The sequence below is a fragment of the Gobius niger genome (assembly GCF_951799975.1).
Source record: "Gobius niger genome assembly, contig: SCAFFOLD_61, whole genome shotgun sequence".
Taxonomy (NCBI): Eukaryota; Metazoa; Chordata; class Actinopteri; order Gobiiformes; family Gobiidae; genus Gobius; species Gobius niger.
Window position 1 is genome coordinate 149,744 of NW_027639293.1, and position 12,356 is coordinate 162,099.

The 12,356-nt window shown below is 44.9% G+C and overlaps 1 protein-coding gene across 1 annotated transcript; it reads left to right on the forward strand.

Annotated features, from left to right (window-relative positions):
- Positions 1-151: 151 nt before the first annotated feature.
- LOC306982609 (rho GTPase-activating protein 28-like) lies at positions 152-11,681 on the forward strand (the record flags this gene model as incomplete). The annotated part of the gene is made up of 14 exons (XM_079583078.1): positions 152-257; positions 796-998; positions 1,216-1,315; positions 2,922-3,031; positions 3,173-3,319; positions 3,543-3,780; positions 4,248-4,339; positions 5,063-5,140; positions 5,460-5,607; positions 6,646-6,728; positions 7,172-7,381; positions 10,012-10,238; positions 11,037-11,077; positions 11,599-11,681. The coding sequence occupies 14 exons, from the start codon at positions 152-154 to the stop codon at positions 11,679-11,681; spliced, it is 1,866 nt and encodes a 621-aa protein (XP_079439204.1).
- Positions 11,682-12,356: the final 675 nt, after the last annotated feature.

Consider the following 12,356-nt stretch of genomic DNA (forward strand, 5'->3'; position numbering starts at 1 on the left):
CTGTGCCACTGTCTAACCCCTGTGCCACAGACTAACCCCTGTGCCACTGTCTAACCCCTGTGCCACAGACTAACCCCTGTGCCACTGTCTAACCCCTGTGCCACAGACTAACCCCTGTGCCACAGTCTAACCCCTGTGCCACTGTGACAGGATGCTTCCCGCTGCTTCCCGGCGCGTTGCCATGGAGACGTACTGGAGGGAGGTGCAGAGCATCGAGGAGGAGCAGGAGGAAGAGGAGGAGAGGAAGAGTCTGGACGGTATCCACTCTAGTCCCTGTTGTACATGTTTGGTCTCCTGTTGTACATGTTTTGTCTCCTGTTGTACATGTTTTGTCTCCTGTTGTACATGTTTTGACCCCTGTTGTACATGTTTGGTCAGGGCTGGAGCTGGAGGAGGCGTGGCTGAGCTCCTGTTGTACGTGTTTTGTCTCCTGTTGTACATGTTTTGTCAGGGCTGGAGCTGGAGGAGGCGTGGCTGAGCTCCTGTTGTACATGTTTTGTCAGTTCTGGAGCTGGAGGAGGCGTGGCTGAGCTCCTGTTGCACATGTTTTGTCTCCTGTTGTACATGTTTGGTCTCCTGTTGTACATGTTTTGTCAGGGCTGGAGCTGGAGGAGGCGTGGCTGAGCTCCTGTTGCACATGTTTTGTCTCCTGTTGTACATGTTTGGTCTCCTGTTGTACATGTTTTGTCAGGGCTGGAGCTGGAGGAGGCGTGGCTGAGCTCCTGTTGTACATGTTTTGCCAGGGCTGGAGCTGGAGGAGGCGTGGCTGAGCTCCTGTTGTACATGTTTTGTCAGGGCTGGAGCTGGAGGAGGCGTGGCTTGTCCAGTCCGGCCTCTCGGCGCTGACGCTGCAGGACTCCTCCGGTCCAGTGGAGGCGCTGTTGTCGACTCTGACGCGACGACAGACCCGAACCGTGAGGCGGCGGCTCCGGAGCTACAACGCATCGCTACGGCAACGGGACCGGCCAATCACAGACGTGCGCTGCGTCTTCACTCAGGTCAGAGGGACCTCCTCCTGATCTGACACCTCCTCCTGATCTGACACCTCCTCCTGATCTGACACCTCCTCCTGATCTGACACCTCCTCCTGATCCGACACCTCCTCCTGATCTGACACCTCCTCCTGATCTGACACCTCCTCCTGATCTGACACCTCCTCCTGATCTGACACCTCCTCAGTCAGAGGGACTCTGAGTAAATGTTTATTTATTTCAGACGGACTCGGACTCGGACTCGGACTCGGCTCCAGTTCGTCCCGAGTCTCCAAAACGGTTCCACACGACGACGAGAACCATCCGCCGCCACAACAACAGAGGTACTGCTCCGATACTAGTACTACTATACTAATACTACTATACTAATACTACTATACATGTACTAATACTACTATACTAATACTACCATACTAATACTACTATATCTATACTATACATATACTATACATATACTAATACTACTATATCTATACTATACATATACTATACATATACTAATACTACTATACATATACTACTATACTAATACTACTATATCTATACTATACATATACTATACATATACTAATACTACTATACATATACTATATATATACTAATACTACTATACAGATCCACATGTCACATATACAGGATATGCGCCTTTCTGCCTGCTTTAGTCACTAAAAGCTAATGCCAATGCTAATGCTAATGCTAATACTAATTCTAATGCTAATACTAATACTAATGATAATACTAATGCTAATGCTAATACTAATACTAATGCTAATACTAATGCTAATACTAATGCTAATACTAATGCTAATAGTCATGCTAATACTACTAATAATGCTAATACTAATGCTAATACTCATGCTAATACTCATGCTAATACTACTAATAATGCTAATACTAATGCTAATACTCATGCTAATACTCATGCTAATACTCATGCTAATACTACTAATAATGCTAATACTAATGCTAATACTAATGCTAATAGTCATGCTAATACTACTAATAATGCTAATACTAATGCTAATACTCATGCTAATACTACTAATAATGCTAATACTAATGCTAATACTCATGCTAATACTCATGCTAATACTACTAATAATGCTAATACCAATGCTAATACTAATGCTAATGCCAATACTAGTGCTAATACTAATACTAATGCTTATACTACTAATAATGCTAATACTAATGTTAATACTACTAATAATACTAATACTAATGCTAATACTAATGCTAATACTACTATTAATGCTAATACTAATGCTAATACTACTATTAATGCTAATACTAATGCTAATACTAATGCTAATGCTACTACTGCTAATGCTACTACTAGTACTAATGCTAACACTCATGCTAATGCTAATACTACTACTAATACTAATGCTAACACTCATGCTAATGCTAATACTACAACTAATGCTAATACGTATTGCATTTTAATGTGTATAATTGTACTTTTACGCCCTTCAGGAGGACACACAACAACTGTCCAGGGACGACAGATGAAAAATAGCGCTTAGGCTAATTCTGGCATATTTGCATGTATAATGTATATTAATATACACTGTCCCAATAATAAATAAATACATAAATAAATAAATACTAATGCTAATACTACTACTACTACTACTACTGCTAATGCTAATACTAATGCTAATACTGATACTAATTCTAATGCTAGTGCTAATGCTAATACTATTGCTAATGTTAATGCTAATACTAATAATGCTAATAATGCTAGCGCTAATACTAATAATAATTCTAATGCTAATACTAATGCTAATTCTCATGCTAATACTAATTCTAATGCTAATGCTAATACTAATACTAACCCTTATGCTAATACTAATGCTAATGCTAATACGAGCTTTGCTCTGCTGATACCTTCTGCACTTCTCCTCCTTTGTTTCCTGTTTCCTTCAGTTCATCCTCGTCAGTCTCTGTCAAAGTTTATTACTGAAGTCCCGCCCTCCCCTGTAAGCCCCGCCTCCCCTGTCTGCCCTGCCTCACCTGCTCAGACCCTGCCCTCCCCTGTAAGCCCCGCCTCCCCTGCTCAGACTCCGCCCTCCCCTGTAAGCCCCGCCTCCCCCACTCACACCCCGCCCTCCCCTGTAAGCCCCGCCTCCCCCGCTCACACCCCGCCCTCCCCTGTAAGCCCCGTCTGCCCCGTGCAGATCCCGCCCCCTGAGCCCAGCGGGGCGGCTGATTGGCTGCTCTGGGACACGCCTTACTCGGAGAGCGTGACTGAACACAGAGGGGGAGGGGCCTATCATGGCTGTGCCCGTTTCCCTGACGACGCCCAAGACACTCACGAGGAGTCGGTGAGTTTCAAACTGCCCGGGCCAGACGACTGACCTGGAAAAGCACGATCTGGGTCTGGGATCGGAAATAATGTGCAGATGTTCCACATATTAAAGTTCAAGTCTGCTCCTCTCCGGTCCCGTCTCCCGTCTCCCGTCCCGTCTGCCCCCCCCCCCCCCCCCCCCCCCCGGTCCCGTCTGCCCCCCCCCCCCCCCGGTCCCATCTGCCCCCCCGGTCCATCAGCCCTGGCTCAGTCCGGACCCGGCCCTGTCCTCGGTTGAAGACCTCTCTGAGCCCGACCTGAGGAACATCAGCTTCATCGCCCACATCGAGCTCCACACCTTCCTCCTGAGTCTGGGCCAGACCCGGACCAAGACCCAGGTCCAGGACCGGATCCAGGACCGGGTCCAGAACCGGGTCCAGGACCGGGTCCAGGACCGGATCCAGGACCGGGTCCAGGTCTACAGGAGGAAGACCCGAGGTGAGGACCAGGACCAGACTTATGTCTTATGTGGTCACACCGCCTTTGCTCTGCCCGATCCCGTCAGACCCTGGAAGCTCAGCTGAAGGGCCTGGGCGGGGCTTGGATGGGAGACCGTTTAGTAACACCAGGAAGCCTGGCGAATGTAGTGAGTGAGTGGTGGTGGTGGTCGGAGGGGCCGATGGCCCAGACTGGTTGCCTCGCTTCTGTCAGTCTACCCCAGGGCAGCTGTGGCTACAATAGTAGCTTACCACCACCGGGTATGGAGTGAACGAATAATGCAAAGTAAAGCGTCTTTGAGTGTCCAGAAAAGCGCGATATAAAACCAATGCATTATTATTATTATTATTATTATTATTATTATTATTATTATTATTATTATTATTATTATTATTATTATTATTATTATTATTATTATTATTATTATTATTATTATCCCAGTCCTTCAGGGTAATGTGTGTCCACAGGGGGCGCTGTGTTCGGAGTCGCTCTGCAAACGCTGCTGGAAAACGACCGGAAGAAGAACCCAGGACTCAAGACTCCTCTGGTCTTCAACAAGGTATTACTGCAGTACAAGTACTTCAACCAGGTACTACTGCAGTACAAGTACTTCAACAAGGTACTACTGCAGTACAAATATCTCTGAGCACTTGTGGGGAAATGCTCTGGCAGACTTAACAAAGTTGAGTTCTCACCAACAGAACTTCACACTGAACATGTCACATACAAAATGGCCCCCAGTGACTGAACATGTCACATACAAAATGGCCCCCAGTGACTGAACATGTCACATACAAAATGGCCCCCAGTGACTGAACATGTCACATACAAAATGGCCCCCATGACCACAGCAGTCAGCTTTTATACCTCCCCTAACGGGAAAGGACCTCCCGCCGGGAGGGACCATTCCTTGAGGGGTAACTTCCAAACAAAAGTCCTGCTGGTAAACTTTACATTTTACATAAAACAGATGATGTGTTCAAATCAAAAACAAAGACAAAATACAAATCAAAATCATAAACAAAAGGAAACAAAGCAAAGTTAAACCGGTTTCCCCCGGTCACTTGGTCCAGCCTAAGATTTTAAAATGGCCGACACAGACCACGCCCCTTCCTTTCTCCCCACCAGGTGATACAGGTAAATGATATAATTATTAACATATACATGAATCTGAGGTTATTGTGGCTGGTGTCACAAACGAAACAAACAAAGCAAAATAACAAACACACACTGGGACAAACACACTTTGTCTCAGCTCTGATGAGTCTGTGGTTTGTTACAGCTGCTGCTGATCCTGGATCAGTCCGGACTTCAGACCGAGGGGATCCTCCGAGTGTCCGGACCCGTCTCCAGACTCAAGGTCCGACAAAGACCAGGTTTAGACCAGATCTAGACCGGGTTTAGACCGGGTTTAGACCAAGTTTAGACCAAGTTTAGAGCAGGTTTAGACCGGGTTTAGAGCAGGTTTAGAGCAGGTTTGGAGCAGGTTTGGAGCAGGTTTAGACCAGGAAAATCCTTCTCATATTTCTGTCACTTGTTTCTGGTGGTAGAACAGTTTGAAGTTTCCTGGTCCAGACCTGGTCCAGACCTGGTCCAGACCTGGTCCAGACCTGGTCCAGACCTGGTCCAGACCTGGTCCAGACCTGGTCCAGACTCGGTCCAGACCCAGGTCTCTCCAGTCTCTCCGCAGGGACCTGGACGGCGGCTCAGACCTGGACTGGTCCGGACTCAAACCCGTGGACGCGGCCGGACTCCTCAAGCTGTTCATCAGAGAACTTCCCTCGCCCCTGCTGCACCTGCCGCCCCAGACCCTGGCAGGGATCATAGGTACAGGCCCCGCCCTGAGTCCCTGACAGGCCCCGCCCTCAGACCCTGACAGGCCCCGCCCTGAGTCCCTGACAGGCCCCGCCCTCAGACTCTGACAGGCCCCGCCCTCAGACCCTGACAGGCCCCGCCCTCAGACCCTGGCAGGGATCATAGGTACAGGCCCCGCCCTCAGACCCTGACAGGCCCCGCCCTCAGACCCTGACAGGCCCCGCCCTCAGACCCTGGCAGGGATCATAGGTACAGGCCCCGCCCTCAGACCCTGACAGGCCCCGCCCTCAGACCCTGACAGGCCCCGCCCTCAGACTCTGACAGGCCCCGCCCTCAGACCCTGACAGGCCCCGCCCTCAGACCCTGACAGTGATCGTAGGTACAAGTATATTACTACTAAACAGGTATTTTCACAATAAAGGCACTGAATTTCAACCAAACACAGATTTTCAATGCATATCACCATATCATAAGAGATTTTCACAATAAAAGCACCATATCATAATTGAGAGATTTCCACAATAAAAGCACAGTATCATACTTTCTGGCCCGCCCCTCACTTCCTGTCCTCGGTTCCTGGCCTGCCCCTCACTTCCTCTCCTCGGTTCCTGGCCCGCCCCTCACTTCCTCTCCTCGGTTCCTGGCCCGCCCCTCACTTCCTCTCCTCAGTTCTTGGCCCGCCCCTCACTTCCTGTCCTTGGTTCCTGGCCCGCCCCTCACTTCCTGTCCTCGGTTCCTGGCCTGCCCCTCACTTCCTGTCCTTGGTTCCTGGCCCGCCCCTCACTTCCTCTCCTCAGTTCTTGGCCCGCCCCTCACTTCCTGTCCTCAGTTCCTCTCCTCAGTTCCTGGCCCGCCCCTCACTTCCTGTCCTCAGTTCCTCTCCTCAGTTCCTGGCTCGCGCCTCACTTCCTGTCCTCGGTTCCTCTCCTCGGTTCCTGGCCCGCCCCTCACTTCCTCTCCTCAGTTCCTGGCCCGCCCCTCACTTCCTGTCCCCGCCCTCAGACCCTGACACACACGGCGCCCCCTGGTGCTGACCTGGTGTCGTTGCAGATCTTCAGTGTGAGCTCCTCCAGCTTCAGGCTCTGCAGCTGCTCTGCCTCGCCCTGCCCGAGCCTCACCGCCACACGCTACAGGTACGGCGCCGCACTCTGATTGGCCCTGGCATGTCTCCTCACTCTCTGATTGGCCCTGGCATGGTCCTCTGTCTCTGATTGGCCCTGGCATGTCTCCTCACTCTCTGATTGGCCCTGGCATGGTCCTCTGTCTCTGATTGGCCCTGACATGTCTCCTCTGTCTCTGATTGGCCCTGGCATGGTCCTCTGTCTCTGATTGGCCCTGGCATGTCTCCTCACTCTCTGATTGGCCCTGGCATGGTCCTCTGTCTCTGATTGGCCCTGGCATGTTTCCTCTGTCTCTGATTGGCCCTGACATGTCTCCTCACTCTCTGATTGGCCCTGACATGTCTCCTCGCTCTCTGATTGGCTCTGACATGTCTCCTCTGTCTCTGATTGGCCCTGACATGTCTCCTCGCTCTCTGATTGGCCCTGACATGTCTCCTCGCTCTCTGATTGGCCAGGAGCTGTTGGCGTTCCTGCGCCGCGTCGTGGCGAACGAGCATCTGAACCGCATGTCGCTGTGGAACGTTTCCATGGTGATGGCTCCGAACCTCCTCCACGGCGGCCGCAGACAGGAAGTGAGGCGCGAGGCGGTGCAGGAAATGGAGGAAGCGGTGGGCGGGGCTAAGCTGATCCGGCTCCTGATTCGTCACCGGGAGTTGATGTTCACCGTGAGTCCACAGTATTATAACTATGGGGATTTTCACAATAAAAGCACCTTATTATAACTAAAGAGGGATTTTCACAATAAAAGCACTGTATTATAACTAAAGAGGGATTTTCACAATAAAAGCACCGTATTATAACTAAAGAGGGATTTTCACAATAAAAGCACTGTATTATAACTAAAGAGGGATTTTCACAATAAAAGCACTGTATTATAACTAAGGGGGGATTTTCAAAATAAAAGCACTGTATTATAACTAAAGGGGGATTTTCACAATAAAAGGACTGTATTATAACTAAAGAGGGATTTTCACAATAAAAGCACTGTATTATAACTAAAGAGGGATTTTCACAATAAAATCACTGTATTATAACTGAAGAGGGATTTTCACAATAAAAGCACTGTATTATAACTAAAGAGGGATTTTCACAATAAAAGCACTGTGTTATAACTAAAGAGGGATTTTCACAATAAAAGCACTGTATTATTACTAAAGAGGGATTTTCACAATAAAAGCGCTGTATTATTACTAAAGAGGGATTTTCACAATAAAAGCACTGTATTATAACTAAAGGGGGATTTTCACAATAAAAGCACTGTATTATAACTAAAGAGGGATTTTCACAATAAAAGCACTGTATTATTAGTAAAGAGAGATTTTCACAATAAAAGCACTGTATTATAACTAAAGGGGGATTTTCACAATAAAAGCACTGTATTATAACTAAAGAGGGATTTTCACAATAAAAGCACTGTATTATAACTAAAGAGGGATTTTCACAATAAAAGCACTATATTATTACTAAAGAGGGATTTTCACAATAAAAGCACTATTATTACTAAAGAGGGATTTTCACAATAAAAGCACTATTATTACTAAAGAGGGATTTTCACAATAAAAGCGCCGTATTATAACTAAAGAGGGATTTTCACAATAAAAGCGCCGTATTATAACTAAAGAGGGATTTTCACAATAAAAGCACTATTATTACTAAAGAGGGATTTTCACAATAAAAGCGCCGTATTATAACTAAAGAGGGATTTTCACAATAAAAGCGCCGTATTATAACTAAAGAGGGATTTTCACAATAAAAGCGCTGTATTATTACTAAAGAGGGATTTTCACAATAAAAGCACTGTATTATAACTAAAGAGGGATTTTCACAATAAAAGCACTGTATTATAACTAAAGAGGGATTTTCACAATAAAAGCGCCGTATTATTACTAAAGAGGGATTTTCACAATAAAAGCACTGTATTATAACTAAAGGGGGATTTTCACAATAAAAGCACTGTATTATAACTAAAGAGGGATTTTCACAATAAAAGCGCTGTATTATAACTAAAGAGGGATTTTCACAATAAAAGCACTGTATTATAACTAAAGAGGGATTTTCACAATAAAAGCACTATATTATTACTAAAGAGGGATTTTCACAATAAAAGCGCTGTATTATAACTAAGGGGGATTTTCACAATAAAAGCGCTGTATTATAACTAAAGGGGGATTTTCACAATAAAAGCACTGTATTATAACTAAAGAGGGATTTTCACAATAAAAGCACTGTATTATAACTAAAGAGGGATTTTCACAATAAAAGCACTGTATTATAACTAAAGAGGGATTTTCACAATAAAAGCACTGTATTATAACTAAAGAGGGATTTTCACAATAAAACACTGTATTATAACTAAAGAGGGATTTTCACAATAAAAGCACTGTATTATAACTAAAGAGGGATTTTCACAATAAAAGCACTGTATTATAACTAAAGAGGGATTTTCACAATAAAAGCGCCGTATTATTACTAAAGAGGGATTTTCACAATAAAAGCGCCGTATTATTACTAAAGAGGGATTTTCACAATAAAAGCACTGTATTATAACTAAAGGGGATTTTCACAATAAAAGCACTGTATTATAACTAAAGAAGGATTTTCACAATAAAAGCACTGTATTATAACTGAAGAGGGATTTTCACAATAAAAGCGCTGTATTATGACTGAAGAGGGATTTTCACAATAAAAGCGCTGTATTATAACTAAAGAGGGATTTTCACAATAAAAGCACTGTTTTCACAATAAAAGCACTGTATTATAACTAAAGAGGGATTTTCACAATAAAAGCGCTGTATTATAACTAAAGAGGGATTTTCACAATAAAAGCACTGTATTATAACTAAAGAGGGATTTTCACAATAAAAGCACTATATTATTACTAAAGAGGGATTTTCACAATAAAAGCGCTGTATTATAACTAAGGGGGGATTTTCACAATAAAAGCGCTGTATTATAACTAAAGGGGGATTTTCACAATAAAAGCACTGTATTATAACTAAAGAGGGATTTTCACAATAAAAGCACTGTATTATAACTAAAGAGGGATTTTCACAATAAAAGCACTGTATTATAACTAAAGAGGGATTTTCACAATAAAAGCACTGTATTATAACTAAAGAGGGATTTTCACAATAAAACACTGTATTATAACTAAAGAGGGATTTTCACAATAAAAGCACCGTATCATAACTAAAGAGGGATTTTCACAATAAAAGCACTGTATTATAACTAAACACAGTATAACAGTCATATAAAAACAGCAGCGTTAAACCCCGCCCCCTGTGTGATGTCACAGGTGCCTTGCTTCCTGTTGGCTCAGGTGCGACAAATGAACCAGGCGTCCAATCGGAGACGAGGCCCGTCCCGCGTCAGGAAGCGTCCGCAGCAGGAAGCCCCGCCCCTCTGCGATGATGTCATCAGGGTGCGCGCGCCGCTGCAGCTCAAGGTTTCCACGGCGATGAGGCTGGACGCCACGACGACGGCGCGCGACGTCACGGAGCGTTTTCCCCGAGACGCTCACAGGTCATTTACCCCATTGTACATGTTTTACCCCGTTATACATGTTTTACCCCATTGTACATGTTTTACCCCATTGTACATGTTTTACCCCATTGTACATGTTTTACCCCATTGTACATGTTTTACCCCATTGTACATGTTTTACCCCATTGTACATGTTTTACCCCATTATACATGTTTTACCCCATTGTACATGTTTTACCCCATTATACATGTTTTACCCCATTATACATGTTTTACCCCATTGTACATGTTTTACCCCATTGTACACGTTTTACCCCATTATACATGTTTTACCCCATTGTACATGTTTTACCCCATTGTACATGTTTTACCCCATTGTACATGTTTTACCCCATTATACATGTTTTACCCCATTATACATGTTTTACCCCATTGTACATGTTTTACCCCATTGTACATGTTTTACCCCATTGTACATGTTTTACCCCATTGTACATGTTTTACCCCATTATACATGTTTTACCCCATTATACATGTTTTACCCCATTATACATGTTTTACCCCATTATACATGTTTTACCCCATTATACATGTTTTACCCCATTGTACATGTTTTACCCCATTGTACATGTTTTACCCCATTGTACATGTTTTACCCCATTGTACATGTTTTACCCCATTGTACATGTTTTACCCCATTATACACGTTTTACCCCATTGTACATGTTTTACCCCATTGTACATGTTTTACCCCATTATACACGTTTTACCCCATTGTACATGTTTTATTTGCCTCCAGTGTCGTTTTTCCTGAACTCAACACGGTCTTTGTTTCAGTGGAGAAACTCTGCGTCTGTACGAGGCCGGAGGGAACATCGGTGAGACCCGGACCAGACCCGGACCAGACCCGGACCAGACCAGACCAGACCAGACCAGACCCGGACCAGACCCAGACCAGATCAGACCAGACCAGACCGTAAAAAGAGTTTGGGACAGTTTTTGTTTCATGTGAATCGGCCTCGGTAACTAAGACAGTTACCATGGTTACGCCTCAGCTCTGAAGGTCAGAGTTCACGCTCAGCCCGGTCCAGACGAAGACTGAGGCTGTGTCCGAATATCCACACTATTCCCTAACCCTCATTCACTACATAGGCCCGCATTATATAGAGACTATAGTCACTAGGACTATAGTGAGTATATAGTGACTATAGTGAGTATATAGTGACTGTATAGTGAGTATATAGTGAGTATATAGTGAGTATATAGTGAGTATATAGTGAGTATATAGTGAGTATATAGTGAGTATATAGTGAGTATATAGTGAGTATATAGTGACTATAGAGTGAGTATAGACTGTGGACATTCGGATACAGACTAACACAAAGTCTGTGTGTTTCAGGCGAGCGGCGGCTGCAGCACGCCTGCCTCCTATTGGACGTTTACAGAGTGAACCCGGGCTGTGATTGGCTGATCAAACCCTGAGGAGACCACGTGATTGGCTGATCAAACCCTGATCAAACCCTGAGGAGACACGTGATTGGCTGATCAAACCCTGATCAAACCCTGAGGAGACACGTGATTGGCCGATCAAACCCTGAGGAGACCACGTGATTGGCTGATCTAACCCTGAGGAGACACGTGATTGGCCGATCAAACCCTGAGGAGACCACGTGATTGGCTGATCAAACCCTGAGGAGACCACGTGATTGGCTGATCAAACCCTGAGGAGACCACGTGATTGGCTGATCAAACCCTGAGGAGACACGTGATTGGCTGATCAAACCCTGAGGAGACCACGTGATTGGCTGATCAAACCCTGAGGAGACACGTGATTGGCTGATCAAACCCTGAGGAGACCACGTGATTGGCTGATCAAACCCTGAGGAGACCACGTGATTGGCTGATCAAACCCTGAGGAGACACGTGATTGGCTGATCAAACCCTGAGGAGACACGTGATTGGCTGATCAAACCTGACATCATTTATGTACAATAAGTAAAGCAAACATCTTAGGGGGCGGAGTTATAACAATAAGGAAATAATAAATAATGGTCTGTTATGTGGACTCTTACATTAGCTTTAGCATTTGTTAGCATGGGTAAACATTAACTTTTAAAACAAATTAAGACTTTAATAATATAATAATAATATAATAAT